General features: G+C 38.1%; 1 protein-coding gene and 1 long non-coding RNA gene across 2 annotated transcripts in view; both read right to left on the bottom strand.

The window, feature by feature from the left end:
* PPM1E (protein phosphatase, Mg2+/Mn2+ dependent 1E) overlaps positions 1 to 21,731 on the bottom strand; it is a gene marked incomplete at its 5' end in the record, with an annotated part of 89,196 nt that extends 67,465 nt beyond the window's left edge. Inside the window, 1 exon segment of the mRNA XM_025210863.1 lies at positions 21,562 to 21,731. Coding sequence (XP_025066648.1) covers positions 21,562 to 21,731 — 170 coding nt within the window.
* Positions 11,881 to 21,325, bottom strand: LOC112551062. Its single transcript, XR_003095192.1, has 2 exons — positions 21,236 to 21,325; positions 11,881 to 20,833 (listed from the first exon to the last, which is right to left on the bottom strand). It is a non-coding gene; the product is annotated as an uncharacterized LOC112551062 (long non-coding RNA).
* Positions 21,732 to 21,733: the final 2 nt, after the last annotated feature.

Raw genomic sequence — 21,733 nt, 5'->3', positions numbered from 1 at the left:
TCCCTACAGCAGCAGGTGGAGGAGAACAGCTAGAAGTTCAACTACTAAAACAGCACTCTGGGCATGTCTACATGTGCGCTTTACTGCACAGTAGACTAATTTGCTGCACAGTAAAGAGTCACCGTCTACACATGTGCAGCAGTTAGGCCAGTGAAGACTAATTTACTGCACCGTCGGCTAGTCCCATCAGACACAAGTACTATCTAATGGGGGAGTAAATTATTGCTCTTAGACCCATGTGTAGGTGGTGACGTCCAGATTAGTTTCCTTCATCTCAAATTGTGCCGGAGTTTATTCAGTCATATTAATTGCATGTGTTGATGCACCCTCTATCTTTTACATTGTGTTGAATAGATTTACCTTATTTAAAGTATTTGTAAATATTGGATGTATACTGGAAAAGGTGCCAAAATGTCTAAATGCCTAGCAGAAACGTAGTATTGGCAGAGGTTACGAAAGCTTCCGAGTCCTGCCAACATGTCTCCATACTGATGTGAGTATACCACCACCTGGAATAACAGGATTATTTAAAGCCACTCTTTCACTGGTTTTAGCTTAGCTTGCCAAATGAGGTACCAGTTATAGTCAAATATCTTGTAAACACCTGTCTGTGTGCTGAAGAGATGTTTAATTAGATTTTAATATAGGTTGCAAAACCACTTGTCAAATTGAATCAGGAATACAGTGTCCCTCTATAGGTAAACCACCAAGGTGCCTTCAGAGAAATTCTATGCCAGAAAAATTGTTTCTATGGTAAGAGGAAGCCTTTAAAGTTTATGCTAATAATTAAAAGAACCAGTTTGGGCAACAAGCTAAATTGCCAATGACACAGGGTGCTATTTTCCTACTTCTGTCCTGTGGAACAAAATTTCATATCCTGAAGAACTCCCATCGATGTAGTGTCACAATACCGCATCATATCACATAGTAAATTTATAGACTTTAAGATAGCCTTGCAAATGATGATTTTATCATGTGAAAATAACTAGCAAATGCTACATTTGAGTCTGATACCTACATGAAGGAAGCTGTATTCATCTCAGTTATGACAACTTAGCCAAATGTTTCTGAAATTCTTTATTTTCTGCACTACAAAACTGAAGCAACTCATAGAATGACATTCTGAATTTCAGGGAGGAGAAGAAGAGTCAATTAAGCTAACTTGTCTAAATCCAGGTCCTGGGGTTTAATACTTGTTTCTGCATAGTATGCTCTCTAGAGAAGAAATGTTCTGGGAGTTGAAGTACACTTAAGTATTATTCTTTTTCATAGTTACATAGAAATGGCAGCTGGATGTTTTATCTTGTATGATCTTTTTTAAATTTCAGCCAAAGCCTCCAAATAATTATGGCAATAGCATAATTATTTTTAATGCACCAATATAATTACTGTGCCTGATATCTCATGTGGGTTTTTCTTTTATAGAGTTACTTTTAAGATGATAATAATGATGCCAACTTAAGTAAGAGGCTCTAGACAAAAATATATTTATTCAAAGCAAGGATCTTTTTCTTATTTTTTTACTGACTACACTGAGCAAGAATACTGCTCCAGGAAAGAGATATGTACTCAAGAGGAAAAGAAAGAACAGAGAGTCTTTTAGGAAAGGAAACAACTACCAGAAACCTAGGATATAGACAACTGTCTTCAGAGGTAAAGCAGCATAACAACATTTTCTCTTGCACATCCTTCTGTAGCAGACTGAAAAAAACTAGTCTCTTCACATATAAACCAAAATATATTTTGTTACTGTTCCTTCATATATATTTTAAAGAGCATTATAAAAGGGGAAAATCTGTATGGAGACAGTGTTGTGAATCTACAGCATCCTCTGTAAAATCCAACCCCAGAAATTTAGGGTGGATGCATATAATGTGCCAAATTAAACACTACTTTTCATCAGTTTCTTTTATGCTAATTAAATGAACTAGGTGATTGAACATTTAGTAGATGAGAAACATCAAGGACAAATAATATATTCAAGTTGCCTATTCAACCTTTCAAAAACAGAAATCTTTTTTTACTGAAACACAATGGCAGAGACAAAGCCAAGTTGTTTATCAGGAAAATCTCTCTTGTACCCACATTTCTTTGAATATTTCTCAATTTCAAGGTTAAAAAACTCCCCAAAAACAGTCCCACTAGTATCTTCCAGACAACCATCATTTGGTTAATAGGATCTGCAAGTGTTCAAAGAAAAACAAACAACACTTTTTTGTGAAGATCAATATTTAGCTAATAGCAATCTTTAATCTGATCACAATAATATTGTTTGTTTTAGCTAAAACACCAACCTGGTTATTTAACCAAACACAAATCTGTCATGGGAAATTCTGTATGGAAAAACTGCATTTTGGTAAACAGCTGAAGGAGCTGGGAGGCATTTGGGCAAATAGCATGACTCGGGTCAAGTATTATTCTTTTGAACCCAATAATAAAAGCTATCATCACATTTTTGAGAGAAAAGGAAGATATTACTCTAAGTACAATAAAATGCTGACCATGTCAAAGTAACTCAAGATTAGTCCTTAATGACACAGAAATGTATTTCACCTACAGCTAGTCTAAGTGTTCATACAACAGTTTGTGTTATCTCACACTGCCAAACAGGAAAAAAAGAGTCAGGGCTTATATTGTGCCATAGTAGAAGTATGGCAGCACTTGGCTGAATAACTATATTGGCCCTGTTTGGGACTCCTATCACAGGCTTTACCTTTTCTGACAGTACATAACCCAAGGTATTTGGCACACCATCAAGAATTCCAGACATGGAATGATTGCAGATAAAGGAATATACTGACTGCTAAAGGCAGCTGGAATCCTGTGCCAGAGAAAGATAAGTAGTATGCAACTCTTTGATAAGCATTATCGGAACCACAGTCTGACATGAATTCCTTTACAATGCAACAGTTAGTCATGTGCTGTGGACCTTGTTATATATTGCCATATACTTCCAGCAGAAGCAGAAGACTCAGAACGCTTTTCTATCAAAAAATGTATTTCCCATGTCACCCAGATGAATTAAATGGAATATGTATATATTTTAGGTCCAAAAGAAATGATGGAGCAGTGCGAGGGGAGGGGAGGGAGATGAGAGGATGAGTGTATGTGGTGTTGTTAAAGCATTCTGAGACCTAGAAAGCTTAATCTGGTTGGCATTACAGAAATCTGTCTGGTGGCTTTGTGCCAAGGGAATCAGGTTATACAGTACAACACAAATAGTTGTTTCTTAATTTTAACCTGGTTTACAATTAAGTGTTAATCCTTGCCATTTGTTTGCAATCAGGAGTTGTGTTTCCTTAAGCTGCAGCTTAAGGAGGGGGGAGTCCAACCCCTGGAACAACTGCTGACAGACCATTGAATTCAACATCTAAAAATTGTGAGCAATTTGCCCTTGCAGTCCTTCTGTGGATCAAGGCAAAATGTAGCTAGAAACTCCCTGGACTCTCCCAGTAAGGATACCACAAGTGGTTCAACAGCCATTATACTGCCCTGATCCGATCTCCTATATCAAGCAGCAGTACCCGAGAACTCTGTGCGCTTCACAAATGCGTGGCTTGATGGTAGCGTAATTTCATTTTAGAAAAAAAAATAGCTTTCCCGGGAGGACAGGTTCATACATCCATACTAGGAAAAAAATGGAGTTTACTCTGCATTTGGGGCATTCCAGGCAAGTCCCTTGTAAAGAGATTGTATGCAGACATTTTTATATAGTAACAGTTTTCCCCAATGTCCTTAGCCAACATGTCCCTCCCTTGTACCAAATAGTATTTGGATTTTTTATAGTGTGGCCCTAGGAATGATGTGGAGAGATCAGATTCAGTGTTGTACAACAGAAAATGAGCTCAGTTGACTGCACTCTTACTTCTCAGCTAGCTTCCTTACTGAAACTGTTGCCCAAATACTTGTTTAATGTCTCCCCCAATTATGCATTTACTCCAATATCAGACATCATGAGAAAACCCTTGCTTCTGACACTAGAATTTGGTCATTTACTCATCCTTAGCTAACAGGATACGGCATAATTAAAAGTGTCATCTCTGAGGTCTCTTTTGCCCATTTCTGATATCACTTGGTATGAGGACACAGCTTTAAAGGCAGAAGGATTATTGTGTGTAGGTAATGAAGACTGAAGATAAAACAGCTCTACAATGTCATAAAAAGTAAGTGTATTTATAATTTGTTGCATTATTACCAGTGGGTGGTCTAAAAAATTGGGAATCCCAGATTCTTGCAATTCTGACATGTCTACCTATAACCACCCCCTCACTATTTCAAGTTTCTCTTCCTCAAGCAGCTGCTTTAAAAAGCAATTCCCTTGTTATCTGTCATATTAAGATATTAGTACCTAGTCTTTGAATCCTGACCTAACCTGTCTGTCAGGACCACTAACAGAACATGAGCAAAGCTCAATGCAACAGCAACAGATTCTTGGGATTAACTTGCTGTGAGCTAACAAAAGTCAATTTCTAATCTTAATCTTTAATTGTGATCAATAGGGCTTGAATGAAACCTATTCATGCAAACAGTAATAAGTAACAAACAGGATAGATGTGGCTGTTGTGACCCTTTATTTATGATTAAACAAATCTAGACAATGTATAATCTTGTTTAACTCCATTTTTGGAGATATGTTTGTCACCACAACGCCTATAAATAGGATACACGAAGGAATCCAAGGGGTGTAAATCTATTTAGAGTCAGCAGTGGAAATCTAAAGTAGTTCCGCTGACATTATTTTAACTCCTCCATATAAATGCTCCAGAATCCATGGAGAGCTTGAAGTCTACGACTCCCTTTCACAAGCCATAAATTTAATTATATTTTCACCATTGACTTCAACAAGGTCCACATATTTTTAGCTTCAATGTCACCTTATACCAACACACTATTGTCCAGTCTTCATTATGCTATTTGGCTGAGGAACATTTAATTATTTTCAGCCCATACTTCTGATGCAATCTCATAGCCTAGCTACTGCCAGAGGCTGGATACAAGACCAGATGGACTTGATATAGCATGACAATTCCTACATTGCCACCTGTGGAATTATGCACCATTTTCTGGGCATCACGCCTTCAAGCCCATACTCAGTTTCAACAAGTCACAACAGTGCAGTAAATAGCCTACTGTCACATCATGGGGTGGCTGTGGCACAGTTTGAGAATATAATCCAACAAGACATAATTAGAAATGGTTTTTTAATCATGTGTATGCAAATCAGCTTTTAAGCTGTCAGGCATCTAGGTCTCTCCTGTTGGGAGTTTTGAAGGCCTGAGACATACCAACTCCTCTCTTGCTTATGGTGAAGACTGGCTGAGGAGTCTGGAGTAGAATGATTGCCCTGCTTTGAGAGAGCCATTGCTTTTTACCTTCAAAACTGGGTGTATTCTCTTCTCAACCTCTGAGGAACAGAGCTGAGACCAGAGTCATCAATGTAGCTTTCCTAAATGAGTGCGTGCATACACTTCTGCTTTTCTATGAATGCCCCAGGGAGAATGATAATATTTGCCTCTCTTTTTCCCTCTGGATGTACAAAAGTAACACTGTGAGGAACTGAGAGAGAATAATATATTTATCTCTTCAAGGAGCTTCAAGAAGAACAAACCACTTGTATATGTACAGAGTACAAAGAATATTGGTCAGGCTATAGCACTTGAAACTATTACCTGGCCATCCTCTGGTTCATGTTGTGAGAGAAATTCAGAACAGACAAAAAGACAAAAGCCTAAGTGATATTGCACTTCTGAACATTCAGATACAGCTTAAGTACCAGAGGCAATTCCCTCCTAGTTAAACTTTTACTTAAAGGGTTGAATGAGCTTTAAATTTACTTGTGCCCTAATTAAACAGCTCACTGCAGAAATAAAAGGGACAAACAACATTTTTTTCTACTAGAGAGGATAAAAACAACCAAGAGGACAGGATTCTTTCCATGCTTATTGATTTTAGCTGTCCAGAATTTAATGGGAACCTGAACAGGTTATTAGGTTCAATCAGCACCCTACTCAGATGTGTAAACACATCCCATTAGGGAGGAAGTTATGAGGCCAGTGACTAAATTAGTAAGTTCCCTAGTAATTTATTTTAATAAAATGTTTGCTAATGTGATGTTTTAGGTAGCCTGACTCTCACAAAGAATGGCTTTATTAATTTATTTGAGGCAATGCACATATAGTCAACTATTTTCTCACTCTGTCTTTATTCTGAAAGTGTTAATTGGTGCTCTCTGTCGCACATTGTGGGAAACAACCCTACTTGGAATGTCTCATGTTATTAAAGAAAGATGCTGTTACTACAGTATCTCCTGTGAGCTTTATTTTTGTGCCTGATTTATAAGATGTTACATTAGACTCTGAGGAATAGGTGGAAGAGTAAACTGCCCACTGACTGCCATGTACAAGGTTAAGGGCAGAATTTGGATGTCAAGGATGAAGGACTCTGTCTTTTGAGACTAGTGTGGAAGACCTGCTCTCTTTCTCTGTAACTGAGATAGTTTATTTTCAAGTGAAGGTTAAGTCTGACTTTTATGAGGTTTTTGTACCATCCTACTCAATACCAAGTTTCTGCTACTGCTCCTTTGCCATTCCTTCCCACCTGTCCTTACCGTATGCCAGTGGTTCTCAACCTTTTTAGACTCTAGGTACCCATAAGAAAATGCTCCTAGTTTTCACACAGCTTTTGATGACAGAAAAATAATAGAGCAATCCTTCTATTGCAAGGAACTCAAGACCACAACAGGTCAGCATGTTTTGAACACTGTGGATTCCTATTTGAAATTTCTGGGACAGCTGCAGACCTAACAGTGCTAATATTGTCACAGCACCCTAGCTGAGAACCACTGCCCTATGCTAACACTTCCTTTCGACCATACTCCACACAGCACAAAAGATGCAGGGTAGTTTTTGACTCACTGCATACAAAGCAGATGACAACTTTTATCACTTCAGAGTCCTATTGTGCCCTTTAACTAAAAAAGGATCTCAAAGCACCAAAGAGGTATTTTACACATAGGGTTAGCTTCACTTTTCAGATCTCTGCAGGTCCTTTTGAATACATAGGAAACCGAAGTATGCAGAATGTACCTACCCAGGTCAAACTTTGCTCAGTAAGCCTTTTCTGAAACAGGAGATTTACTTGGACTCTTTTGAAAAGTGTCACAAGTTTTGATTAATATGAGCAATATGGACTGTGATTTGCGGTTTCATCTGAACAAACAGCCTACCAGCAAGCTAGGACATTTGGCTCAGGAATGATCCAAAGATCACCACTTCATCATAGATTTTCTCATGAGCTATCTACACAGCGAGTGAAATTCTGGACCCACTGAAGCAAATCAGGGTATGTCCAGACTGTGGTAACAGTGTGCCTCCACAGGGATTGCCCCAAACATGCTTCACCTACTCACTTTCACTCCCACCCTTCAAACCTGGAAATACACCAGTGGAAATGATCCAGGGTGTCTGCCTGTGGCCACTCTTGATATCTCAGTCTCTGGTATGCTTGAATGCACCTGCAGTGGTACACCCTGGAGCACCTTCTCTGCTGTCTTTCCAGAGGTGAGTGGGAGGCTGTGGGTAGGGTACACTGGGGATGGGTGTCCCACTCAAGATACGCTGCCACAGCAGATTGGACATGGTGCAAATTTCCAGCCCTGTGGGTACAGAGCAAAACTTGAAAGTATAACCTGAATGCATCCTAAAGACTCAAAAACCAGGTAACTAAAGAAAAAAATTCCCAGTTTAAAAAAAATTGTTCCATACTCAACCAAACTTACCATTTTTTTGAGGCTGACTCATAACTTTTTAACATCTGGGTTGGCCATATTACCTAAATGACTTTCTTCTGCATATTTCTCTCCAAAGTTCTTCCCCTTAACGTATCAAAGGCATAATATACCTACAAACAAAGCAACTCATTCTTTAGCTTTAGTTTTTGGGCATCAGCACTAAATTATACGTGTCTGTATTTCACATCTAAAATAATTTCTCTGTTAAATGCAAACACAACAAGCAAATACTGCAATAAAAGTTACTTAACATGTTGCTTTATTTTGCTCTCATTGAAAATTCACATGAGACTCTTTATGTGCTAAATGCTGTTATTTTTAAAAAGGACACATCTACCTATATTGTAGCTACCATTTGTATTCTGTTCCTAAAGGCCCATTATCATTATAAGAACACTCCAATAAAATCTCCTAATTTCCTTCTGTCTACCAGAAGATAGAAATTAGCTTGGCTGTTCCTACTTTCTTAATCAGTTCCTCAATCACTAGCTAAAGCATTCATTATCTCAAAGTCAACACAAACACTTAGCTTACCATCTATTGGGGGTTACCTGTCATGACTTGGTATGCTAAAATGTCTTTAATTCTAATTTGCTCAGGATCTCTGGGCCTTACTGCTTTCTTCTATTTTTTCTCAGGATTTAATAATGTTTTTGACACAAAGGAGCAACTGATCCTACGGCTAAATAAGTAACTTGGTTTAGTCACCTCAAATTGATGCATTTCCTTTCCAATAGGTCTTAAGTCAAAATGTAATTGCTCTTTTACTTGATGGTAAATGGCCTTAGTCCTTCGGTTCTGTCTTATGCTCTTGGCCTTTCTTATTTACAGAAAAGAAAAGGATAGCCAATCATTCTGCTTTCTTTAGTACTCAAAATGAAACCAACTTTTTGCTAAAGAATGAATACACTACTGAAGCACAAGAGCTTATGAAGTCACAGAAATGCTAGTTTATTCCCTGACGGGCAAGTAACATGATTCTAGAAGCCAGACTCAGAGAGTTCCTTATTCAGTCAAAACTTCTCTTGACTTCAGCTGGAAACTCTTGGCATGTAAAGAATGCAGAATTGAGCCATATATAACCTTATCTACACTTGTGTGATTTCTCAACCTCAGCTGGGCAACAGTGGGACAGATATTTTGAGCCAACCACTTAAAATATGTTTTAACATCATCCAGATCTCTGAATCCAACTAGAAGACAGCCAACATTCACTAGTATTTCTGTAGATGGAACTGTACTGACAAGAACAAGGAGAAATTAAAAAACAAAGTGCAGGTGCAGCTCATATTGTTCATGTGTGCACTTCAACAGAATATAGATCAATGATTCTCAGTGAGAGAGCCTTGAGATTCTTTCAAGGGTGCCATGGGGTGCCACACATTGTTAGTACTGTTAGGTGTGCAACAATCATGATTCACAAGATAAACCCAGAGATTTCAAATAGAAATCCATAGTGTTAAAACCACTCTGACTTGCGGTCTTTCTGAGTTCTTTGCTCAGTTCACACTTGTTTTTTACTACAGAAAAATAACAAACAGATGGCATTTTCGAAGGGGTGTTTTGAGTTGAACTGGGGTGCCTCAAGCCTAAAAAGTTTGGGAATTACCGATGTAGATATTTTAGGTATGTGCATTATTTCTTTGCATCTGACATTAAGATACTACTTCTCCTACAATGTCTAACTGATTTGCCCTTTCCTGCCTTCTGACTACCTTCATGAGAACCCTTTTACAACTCTGAAGAATTATGTTTTTCAGGTTTTATCAGTTGCTTCATACCAATTGCAATTAGCAATAGATTCCTCCAGCTTAGATTTTTCTGCACCTGAATTCTCAAATATGGCAAGACCCTGATTTGAATTACAAAACCCATCCCAATAAGTTGCGAATTCCTGTATTCTATCTGCATTACTGGATACATTATTTTCATCTATTTACATGGACTTTAATTACCATTTACCATAAGTGATCTTATTCTGTCAATTATTACCTCATTTTAACAAGTCTAGTTTCCATCCTCTTTAGCTTGCAGAAACACATTTCCATTTTAAAAGAAACCTTTTAGAAAATAGGTTTCATTCTGCACATTCAGACACTGACTGATTTACCACCTTTTGGACAATGCTTTGTCTATGTGCTAGCTGGCCACAGACATAGCAGAATGGCATTGCTTCTATTTACACCACTGAAAGGCTTTGTTTGCTCTTATTGCTGGCAAGGCATTTGGGACATTCTGCTCACACTAGCTGTGCCAGAGGGTAATCTGCCAAAGCTGCTGCTCTCCTCCAAGGCTAAGGACTATGTTCTCTGACTGAGGCCTATGAGTCCCTGATAGAATCTGAAAGAACAGTCCTAAATTATGCGCTCCAATAACCAACTGATGTCTTTGCTTTCTGGCTTAATCCATTTGCTGAACAGTCCTTCCAGAAAACATTCAACCTCTCTTGGTTTTGGTTACTTGGGTAGCTGAGCCCCTAACCTTCTTCCCAGAGGATGCTGTTGGAAAACCAAAAAGCAGCGAGAAAAAAGGATAATTCCTGTGTCTGTTTCTCAGTCCTCCTCAACAGTTTTGCATTGCAGCATGATTGGCATCCCTGAAAGGGGCTCCTGCCTATGCATAGTAGACATATGAGAGTGAGATGGAGAAGGAAATATGTGATCTCCTAACTAATAAAGTGATAGAGAAACCCAGAGATGTTACATCCACCTTGTAACAAAGTCAAAACAACTGTAGGTGTAATACGGCAGAGCCAACATTTAAACACCTGGGTTTCATGGGGGGGACCAAACATGACAATAGTACAGAAAGCTACTTTCCAGAAAGCACTACATTTTAATGTCTGTTTTACAGTCCAGAAGAGTAACCATGAGAGTTAGAGAAAAGGAAAATGAATGGATACAAGAATGTAAGGTTTCAGTGATTTTATAAGTTTGGTTATTTGTCTGCCATTCAGTACTCTGTAGGTTTTTATTGTATTGTGAATACTATGGGTGCTGTGTGTTTATTGCAAATTACTAGGCTATTTTTTCTTCCCCTTTTATGTTTTTTTTTTAATCTCAACTCTTCTTGATAGTTTCTCCTGCATATTTTTGTATTTAAAAAAAGAATAGTGGTTTTGACTGCTGAATAGCACTTCCTTAAATGCAATTATGTTCCTTTCAGTATTTTCTCAGCAGATGTTTTCCTGTGCGATCTACTCTAATGGCAACTCTCTTAAGTTTCAAACAAACTATCTATGTCAAATATTAGCAAGCATAGCCAAACTCTTAATTTTAAGGAATTTTCCTGGTCCACTTTTATTTCTAACTTCAAGTGTCTAAAGAAGTATATACTTGGGAATAAACAAGTGTTAAATAAGATACAAGGACAGGTTAGCTTCGATTACCATTGTTTCCCCCTAAGACCAACTTGTTGCTATCAGTTCTTTGTATTCCATCTTGCCACTTCTGCCAAGGAAAAATGATATGATTTGAAAAAAACCCATATTCTAAAATGTATTCTGAATTAACCCTGTATTTCAAAAGAAGTACAGGAACTGTGATGTAGAGGTTTACTAAGTCAAACCTTCCTTTGTCAAATAAGTAAAAAAAAATGTCACAAGTTGCTGGGATCAAATCTACAGTATCTTCAAACTAACTTTAATATTCTAAATAACAGAGTTTTTAGGTGTCAGGTGGAAAATGCTTTTCATTTCATGTTTGTCTAATGTATGCTCATCCCTATACCTCTACCAAGGTCGCAAATAAAGATTACATAGACAAAGGATCCAACGGTTTTCAGAAACTCAAGAATTATTGCAAGAATGGCCTCCAAAACCATAAGTGGTCAGGATTCACACATAAAACAACAATTAAAAATGTACAATATTTAGCTTTTTCCCTTCGCAAATTTTGCTTTTTTTTTGTGCATGTGCATGCGTGCGCACACACACACAAAGCTTCTATGTACTGTTTCTCATGTGGAGGGTTAGACTGTCTTCAGGCATTTAGCAGAACCAAACAGAACTGAAGTTAAAGTGGGTAAGTTATAAGTAAGGTAGCTGATCGGGATCTGATTATCTAAAATAGCTAAAAAAAGCAAACTATTGTAAAGCTAAACAATTTAATTTAATTTTATACCTTTATTACATTTCTTTAGCTATGAGTACATGAATAACTGCTAAAACACAGCACAACAATACATCAGCAGCATGCAGGCAGAAACTACGTTGCTTCATTAGTTTTCTGAAGCAAACTATTTACAGTTATGGACAGTTTCAAATACATTTTACACAAAACCAGATATTCAGGAATAAAATAACTAACAATCAGACTGATTAATTTTACTCTCATATAAGAACATTTTTCTCAAATAAATCTGATCAGAAATCAGTTAAAAAAACAACAAAAAATGCATTTTATGCTAAATTTTCAATTATATTTAATACTATACAAAAACCCAAACTTATTTCATGCTTATATATTCTGTTGCATAGTTCTGGCCTTCCACAATTAAAAATGTATTTCTTATGTTAGGCTTCCTCCTAATACAGAGCTGTTTTTGTTGTCAGAGAACGTGTCTAGACGAGATGCTACTGCACAGTAATTTGTTGCTACTGTACAGTAGCATCTAAAAAAAAACGTGCAGGGATGCAACTGCGCCGTAACGCCAGTTACTGAGCAGTCATTTAGTACTTGGTTATGCAAGTACTAACTGAATGCACAGTGACAACTGCATAGACCGCTGCTCATGTAGATGAGGCCAGAAAGTATTTTAGGCCATTCAATAGTCCTTTAGAGATCAATACCTAATCCATAAAAATCAGGTCTCTAATCCCAGGGGACAGATTTAGAACTGAATTTGTGGTTTGCTTTATGTTTTCCACTTAACTCCTTTACAAAAAGTGCAACATATGTCAGCACATTTATTGATGCAGAATGTCTATTTTACCAAGTTTATTAAGAAAAAGTGGAACTGAGCTCATCTGACTCCATTTTGCGGGAGATGATAACATATATACTGATATCCAAAAGTGTTATTCTGAAGCTAATATATAATGTGATTTCCGAGATCATCAATATTCTAAATGATCACTTGGGTCATTTATGATCAGTTGAATGGAGAAAGGTTAACACTAATGAGACAGGATCAAAACACTTAAAATTTATTTTTTGATGAACAATGTACCAGGGATGAGGAATAGATTAGTTATTACAGACTCAGTCCTCCTTTGACCAACAAGTGTAGTGGTACATTTTGGGCCAACCTTTCTTTAAAATGTTACCCTTTCTTCTCTCCATAGACTGCAGTGAAGAGGGTACAGGTGTACAGTAACTGGTAATATGTGACCCTCCATGGAGATAGAAGTGGTTCCTCTTTATTGAGCTTCCCTAGCCCAAAGGGTTGGACAAAGCTTAAGAAAACACAGAAGAATGACTGGCTGTTTTAACCAATATGTTTTACTTTGGGAGAGTAACAGAAGGCAGCTCTTCACTTTTGACTCAATGGAGGTCAAATGAGATAGTATGCCTTCTTACCTTTAAACCTAAAATGTTATGGTCCTCTCTTGGCATGTCTACATGTGTATTAAGGTGCTTTTTCTAATGTGCATTAAATTTAGTACCTCCAATGTAAGGTACTAAAGGAATGTGCATTGGGCTGCCTTAATGCACAGTAACAAATGTGCATGATTTTTAAGTGATGCTTAATGCGCAGTAGCCTACTTTACTGTGCATTAGCATAATCGCAGTTTTTTACATGCTGCTTTTAATGTGCAGTAAAATAGGCTACTACGCATTAAAGGACCCATGTAGACATGCCCTCTGGAAAACAATCTGAGGTAATCACTACTTCTATTTATCCCTAAACTCATTGCTTATGGAGACATCTCTTCTGTATTCCTAGCACAGCATAATATTTCTGCTTGTTGAAACTCTAAAATACATTTTCCATAACAGTTGAAATGTTGGTTCCTACAACTTATGGCAGAAAGTTAAGTTGTGACACAGCTTTGTATTTCTACTCGTAATTCTTTCCATCAGGGACCACACCACCAAACTCCCTGTGTTCCATGTGAGTCTGGAAATGATAAGCAGTCATCTGGAGACTTCTTGTTCTGTTGCAGATATTTTAGAACTTCCTCATTTCTATGATTTAACAAACATACTTTGGAAAAATTCTAACAAATTCATCTTCTAATGGCTAGGTCTGTTTGTTTATTCTTTTTTCTTCTCTGTGTAGACAACAGAGAAATAGCCAAACTGTTCAAGGATGTGGGATGGAATTAGTCAAGTGAAAAACCCACTGCTCCATAAATAGCAGACATATCTATTCATAAAACAACAGTATGTCTTGATGAATCTTTAAAAATGTAGATCTCCTGACTTGCCCATTTTGGCCAGTACAAACACTTTTATATTGTACTTGGATATGTCCATCTCAACAGACAGCAGAACAAAGATGACTCTGTATGCTCTTTGGAACACAAACTATCTTTTTCTTGTGTTCAGGGCAGCCTCTAACACAATGGGACCTAGATGGTTGGAGCCTCTAGGCCCTACTACAATACAAACAGAAAGGTGATCAGAGCTGTTAATCAATAATGCTACTTAAAATTCCAACCATATGCTTTTATTTGCACCCAGGATGTAGGATTTGAACCTCTTTGTTTCAGACAGTTGCAAACAATTTATCTAATTGTGTTCCCATTGAAGAAAATGGCAAGTTTTCTACAGAGTTCAATGGGAACTGAACTTAAGTTTGCAGTTTGTAACACATTTTAATTTTCCTTTCTCAAATCAAATGATGATCATTTTTCACTTCTCCCTCCCAATTTTCAGCTCATATGAAAGGCATAACATTTGTAAGTAGAATATATCTTGTCAAAAAAATAAAAGAAACTGCAGTTAAGTACAACTGAAATTAAGGACTGTATCAACATTATCCAATTAAAAAGATGGTATGGATGAAAGACCTTTGATCCCAAATAAATTAGTAATTTAATACCCTCCTTACATGCAAATACGATACTCTTGGACAGATCAATCATAGTCACCTACCATTTCCCCTATTGGGAAACAGAATAAGAAAAGAAAAAAAATGTAATTTTTCATTAAATACCAGACTAGACCATTTTCTGGCCATTTATCACCTTGAGTCAGGATTGAAAGTGAGAGGAACAAACCTTCCCTGGAGCTGAAAAATAATATAAATCATACTGCACAGTATTCATAACACTACAGTTAAGGGCCACTTGCCACTCTTACTTCAGGTTTGTACCTCAATGAGAAAAGCTTAGCTTGAGGGAACAGGAACAACCCAAGAGATGGTGCCAAGGAAGTAAGACGCCAATTCTTATTTTCCTCTATTGCTTTTATTTTTAGTTAAATCACTTTGGGAGTAGACAGCCTACAAAAGACGATGTTCTAGAATTAAATGCTTAAGTTATTTATTGTAAAGTACATAGTAAAAGCTCAACTTGCAGGAAAAAAAGACTGTGGTACTGAGAGAGACTTCTTATTGGATCATTCCTTAGAGGAAAAAAAAGGTCAAAAAGCTAGCTTTAGAATACAGAACTAGATCTCACTATTCCTATTTTTAATTTCTTGAGGTTTGACCACTGTTTTATCCAGTCTACAGCACATTTCCCTTTCTGGATACAAGTCTGCAAGAAGTACAGATGCTTCCCAGCTCTGTGTTGTCTGGGTTCAAGCAGGTTTCTCCTATGATCAGGGTGGCAGAGGAGATAAAAGCAAACACAATTTTACCAGTCAGCTTTTCAGTCCTGCTGTATATTGGAAATCTTGAAACTTTCCAACTGATTGCATGCAAAGTTTAGAACTGATGAGCAGTGCCAGAGCTTGAAAACATTAAGTAGTTCAGTCATTAGTTGCCTGCAGCTATGCTTTCCATCCAGTATAAACAAAAACAGTGTTAATCCTGCAATCTAGTTAACTTTTTCAACTCCAATATTAATTATTGAAGTACCCTGGGCAGCTTTTTCCCTTGCAGTTCTAATGTATGACTCTGATGTTTACTTCCCTACAAAATTCCTTATTAAAGTTGAGTACAGTTTTTTCTTCCTAATGAAGTAAGAAGAGGAGTAGCAGAAATATTTTTGTACAATTAGCATGCAGTCTGCGTTCATTTTATATAATCACCAAATATGTTGTAATATTAAAGACATTAAAATGTTTGTATAGTAGCCAATTTTAGTTAAACGGTAACTAGAGGCAAACTACTCCATTATAACATTCAGCACTGATCAGTTATATTTTAGTAATGTGTCGTGGATTGCCAGTTTGTAGTCAGACCTGTTTATTGTCCTGGGACCCACATTATTTTTATAACCAGTCATATTACATAATTGTGATTGCATTGCATAAGACAGACGGTAACATGGCTCAAAGAGCATCTGCTGTTTCAGAACTCTAATTCTGTTTCATCCAATTTTTGACACATCTCTCTTGGCCAGGGAATGTATTGGCAAGGAGAAAAAACACAAAGCAAACATGTACAGAACAACCCAAAGAGAAAAGGTGACATGGAAAAGCAAGAGATTATTTCTCACTGACATCCAGGATAGATACTAGGAATACCATTTATTCCCATGTACAAAAGCCTCTGCTGCTTTTGCTTTTAGTGTGATCATGTGAGCAGTTTGGCAAAATAACAGTATGAAAGCAAGCACACTCCAATAACAGAACAGTCATTACAGGACCTATTAATACACAGTAAAGCACTCTAGAGGTTTAACCTTAGGTTCAAGAAAAAAAATTAAATAAAATCCCTCTTAAGAATCACAATTAAATGGCCTATTACTTCTTCAAAGCATAGGTGGGGAAATGCTCTCAGTGTTGAAGAGGGCAAGTATAATCAAGATGTTTAAAATAAAAATAGTTTGGGAAGAAAAAAGAATTTAATGCACATGGAATCTTTCACAGGATTTATAGTTTTTACATAATAGAAACACAAATATGATACACTTCTGGAAAGTATTTGGTCCAAGAACCTCAAAGCATTCTAATTAACCCCTCAAAAGAAGAGGGCAATATGAGTAATCAATTCATTCACTATTGTAATGCGGCTGCCTCTGAGATGATATGAAGCATTTGCTTTTAACAGCACAGAAAAGCTACATAATAGTTTAGGAGAGGAACTATACTACATCTACATGAATCTGCAAAGAATACAGTTACCTGGGTTGCGCCTACATTTCTGGGTAAAAATTTTGCTAACAAATTTGCTAACAAAAAAGTTTGCTAACAAATTTTTAATGACCCCGAGCCTGGGTGTCATTCTCACATTCACCAGAGGGAGTAAAAAAAAAAATCTGACTGCTCAATGGAGCCAGCCTCTTCAGTTAACCAAACATTTTTTAGCTGCTTCATAACTGCCTAACAAAGGATGGCTGATGGATTTAAATAAAATCCATATGCGCACATGCTTTCTCTCTGGATAACTCCAATTAGTGTTAATGGTGGTTATGTGAGATTTTAAGAGACTATATTGTTATGGGCCTATTTTTTCAGTTGATGCACATGCAAAATCCCATTAACCTCAAGGGGAATAACAGGGCCTCGATATTTAAGGATATAAAAAGATAACTGTCAAAAACTGTGCATAGTTCATTCCTTATGTTTTCTGTATTATCAGAAACCTTTGTTGGGGAAAGAGCCCTGTAATCAAGATGTTATTCTTGCGAGCAGTTTTGTATTGGTGAGATTCGCAGATGCACTTCAGTGACTTAACAAGCATCATTTCCATCATGCCTCCCACCCAACACTGTTAAACCACTACAAAAATTTGCCTTTTCAATGATTCATTTTAATCTGATGCTCCTGTTTGTCAAAGTATACCTTGTTCTGATTAAATAAAAAAAAACCCAACAGATTTTTGTAAGACTTGCTTTAATTTTAAAAAAGAAAGAAAACTGAACTGGGGATATGTCAAAAGCAACCTAGAAAAGTCTCTCATTGTATCGGGCAAACAATTTATTTTAATTTACAAGTTTAAGAAAAATGTAGAGTCTGTGATTTTAAACAACCAACGGCCCAAGTTTCCAAATCATTGGCCTACAGAACAGAGAGATTATCCCCATCGTGAATTGATCTGTTGCAGATGTGTCAAAACTCCTGGGGTCAAATTTTATAATATCATCTAAACAGTCTGTAAAAATCTGCTTAATCTCTTTTTTAAAAAGTAAATGTACCTGGGAAGCAACAGCCCTTCAAGCATCCCTTTGATTGTTTTGAAAATGATCATCACTAAGTACCACCTATCTGCAGATGACAATCAGTTTCAGACTCAAGTTAATGAGATATGCCCATTTCTGAAACATTATGGGAAACCACAATGCTATTATCATTGAAGCTGGAAACCAAGTTGCATTAGCAGGTACAAATGATCTCTCATAAAAAAGAAGATGCCACAGTTAATAACACTTGAAGGTCCCTTCACAATTTCTGCCTGAGGCTTTGAAACATCCTCATGCAGAAGGATTGAGGAGTTCTGGTGCTAAAATCCTGCAGGTGTGAAAGTAATCCCTGCGGTATAAAGCTATCCATGCAGAGATGCTATACTTCCATGCCAGTTCTGGGGCCTACTACTGCTTTAGTAGGACTACCCTGTTACTGTTCTCCAAATGGAGCCGTGCCTGGCAGTACCTGTCCCCACAACCTTCCTTAAAGTACAACTGTAAAGCCTTTAGGGGACCCGAGTCAGACTTAATATAGTTAGAGAGCTCCAAACTCTCATTTGATTCATAGAGTGCTGAAGTAAACTGAGGTGTAGAAGGGTCGTATAGCAAATCAGTGACAGAGCTGGGAACAGAAATGAATGGTCCATTACTTTAATCTCAGCCCAATACTTTAATAATGGGTGACTCCCAAAGCAGAAACAATTGACACCCACAGACTCCATTTATTATAAATATATGCTAACATTGTAATTGTTCCTACTACAAAACCAAATGCAAGAAGATGAACTGAGCCACAATTTAAGAACAGGATGATGGTTCTTCTTTGTCAAGTCCTTCTGCTGAATGCAGTATTTAGAGATGGGTAAGTACTGTGGTTGTATTTCATACTACATTAGAGGCAGAGGCTCGTTTTAAAAAAAAAAGAGAGGCATCTTAGCTAAGAACAACAGCATGAAGACTAGGGAAGCCATAACAAAGAGTAAAATGTCTTGATTGATCATAAAATGTAATGGAATAAAGAATGTAGAGATTTAAATATTTATCGAACTTGTAATGTTGTAACTATTTTGGAATGACTAATAGTTTTAAGATCAAAAACACTTGTTGATAAAGCAACACAAAAAATCAACATCTGTTCTGTAAAATAAGCAAGAGGGAACTATATCTACAGTATAAGAAAGACATAGCTGTCACCATGTACAACAGGCACATCTTTTTTAAAATGTTCCTTTTAAGTCAACTTATTTTTAAGAGACTATATTGGATGAAAAACCATGTCATAAAAGAATGACTTTTCATGTAACTATTAAAACTGAAAAAAAATGTAAATTTTTAGTTTAAAAGTCACTGCTTATGATGTGTATTTACTGTCTGCATTTCACTCAGTCCAACTCTTAGCCAAAAAGAGGCTAAATTTGACTGACTTTCTGGTTCTGAGAGCATTTACTTCATGCTGAGAGCATTTACTTCATGCTGCAATGTCTGGATTGCAAATATTGCATAGGATTAGTTAACTGTGGAGAAAAAATGCACTCTTTAAAAACAAGTCTACATGTTTACTGGCATTTTCTAAAACTTTGCTTTTGTAATTCCTAAACATGGAGTCTAAATTGTTCTGACAGGATCCTTTTACCATTCCCGAGCTGCATTCATTCAGTGTCTTCTCAAAAGAGCCTAAATGGACAATGCCTACATTTCCCCTTTCAAATTCCAAATTACAAGTAATTTTTTTTTTCCATTTCTAAAAATACCCTTTTGGTTACTGGTTCTTTAGCTGAGACACAAAGGGGACAATGTCAACTTAAACAGGGCATAATAATTTAGATTTTGCAAAAACCTGCTTTTACAAAGCCTGGTGCTTAGGAAATGTTTCTGTTTATTTTTAATTAAAAAATATAACTTGTTTTTAAATAAACTTTTAAAACCAAGACACGGTAGCATCACAAACATGAAACTGAATGCAAACACAAGTGAAATCGACTGTAACAATGATTATTGTCCAAACTGAGAGAAATGCAAAAGGTAAATGAAGCACGTAGAGGGATACACAAATTTTATTTCTAATTTCTTTCATTTTTAATCCTCAATAAGAAGAGCAATATATCTTTTGCTATTATTGTACTGACAAAATATGATTTCTAGATAACCAGCATCCCTCTAATTTCTCTGCTATTAGAGTCCTGATCCTCCCCTTATCACTGCCTGTGTTTTTTTTATCCAAGAATCAGACTAGGGTTTGTACTTGAAGTGTGACACAGGATCTTTCTGAAGAGCATAAGATCATTCTTCAGGAGCCTGATCCTGCATCACTGAAGTCAATGGGATCTTTGCTATCAAGTTTGGGCACAGGTCTGTCACCTCTTCCTTTCCTCACCCGATATGTCTATCCACTGCATGAACACCCTTAATTTTGCTTTTATAATACATGCATTGTGAGCAGGATACGGCCCTTAGTACATTTATTCCTCTATTGTTAAAATATGTATTTCTATTGAATCAGTGTTACACAAGTGACTCTCCAAACGGAGGATGACTTCTAAGGTTACCATGCCAATACATATTCCCCAAAAGTTATTCCCAGTAGCTTCTCTCCCTCTTGGCCTGGTCTTCTCTTGCCCACTTTAAGTGTTGCGTATCATTCAGAAAGCGAAGATGACACATTTTGCAGCGTTTAGCCCGCTAGAAAGATTGTAATCTAATTTTTTTCAAACATACGGTGTCTCTAGAAAGACACTAAGAAGCGGAAATCTTAAGGAAGGAAATCAGCTGAAAAAATATCCGGGACGGGAACTCCTGATGCTGTGGTGCGGAGTAGTGCCGAGTTGTCGTGCTGCGTTCATCAGTGGCAGGACCTTCTTCCTGCCCTCACGAATTAAAAAAAGAGCCGGAAATAACTCAAACCTGCCCTTCGCTTGTGCGTACTCCGCATACTGCACCTAATGCACGCTCCTCACTCTGCCACCAGACAGTGACAGTGACAGGAAAGAGATTCGCCCTTGCAAACAACCTCTCGCCTTGTTTCAACTTTCACGTCGGCATGGTTTTGTATGCTAACGCTCTCGTGCCCACCAAGGGGTGAGAGTCATTTCACCCGCGCGCACGCCTGAAGTTACTCATCCCCGCGCGCGTTCCCAGGACGAAGCCCTCCGCCTGCGGGTGGAAAACGCTCCGCTCTGACGTGTCGTTCGCCAGCCGCATGCCACCTGAAAGAGGCTTCGGGTGCCTGGCCGAGACCTTCCCCGGCGTCCCACCTAGCTGGTGCTTACCTCCGGCGGTGTCCCTTCAGAGCTGTCGCAGTCCCGTCGAGGCGTCGGATTTGACTCGAGCACGCAATGTCTTTTTTTCCTGCCCCCCCCCCCCTTTTTTGGAAATATGACCCTACGTTAGGGACAGCTTTTGGCGTGACGGAAAGGGGCGCACACGCCGCTTGGTGGGGGCAGCGGAAACCTCTCCGGCAAACCCTGGGAGGGGGTGTTCTAGGCAGGTGGGAAGGGGAGGACATCCCATCCCATCCCATCCCGAGTGAGGCTTTGTCCAGGGGGGTCTTAAAGCACCAGCCCCGGGGGGACGGAGAAGGGGACCCGGCACTCACTACTTGTAGAGCTGCTGCAGGCAGAGGTCCAGGCTCTCGCCCTCCACCTCCTCCTCCGTGATGTGCTCGGGCAGCGGCCGCGGCAGCGGGGGCAGGGCCGGCGGCTGGGGCTCGCCCTCGGGCTCCTCGTCCTTGCCCTTGTCCTCGGACGCCCCGTCGGGCGCCCCGTCGG

The sequence above is a fragment of the Alligator sinensis genome, unplaced genomic scaffold, assembly GCF_000455745.1.
Source record: "Alligator sinensis unplaced genomic scaffold, ASM45574v1 scaffold118_1, whole genome shotgun sequence".
Taxonomy (NCBI): Eukaryota; Metazoa; Chordata; order Crocodylia; family Alligatoridae; genus Alligator; species Alligator sinensis.
The sequence above is the reverse complement of the archived record's forward strand: the minus strand, read 5'-3'. Positions and strand labels throughout refer to the sequence as shown.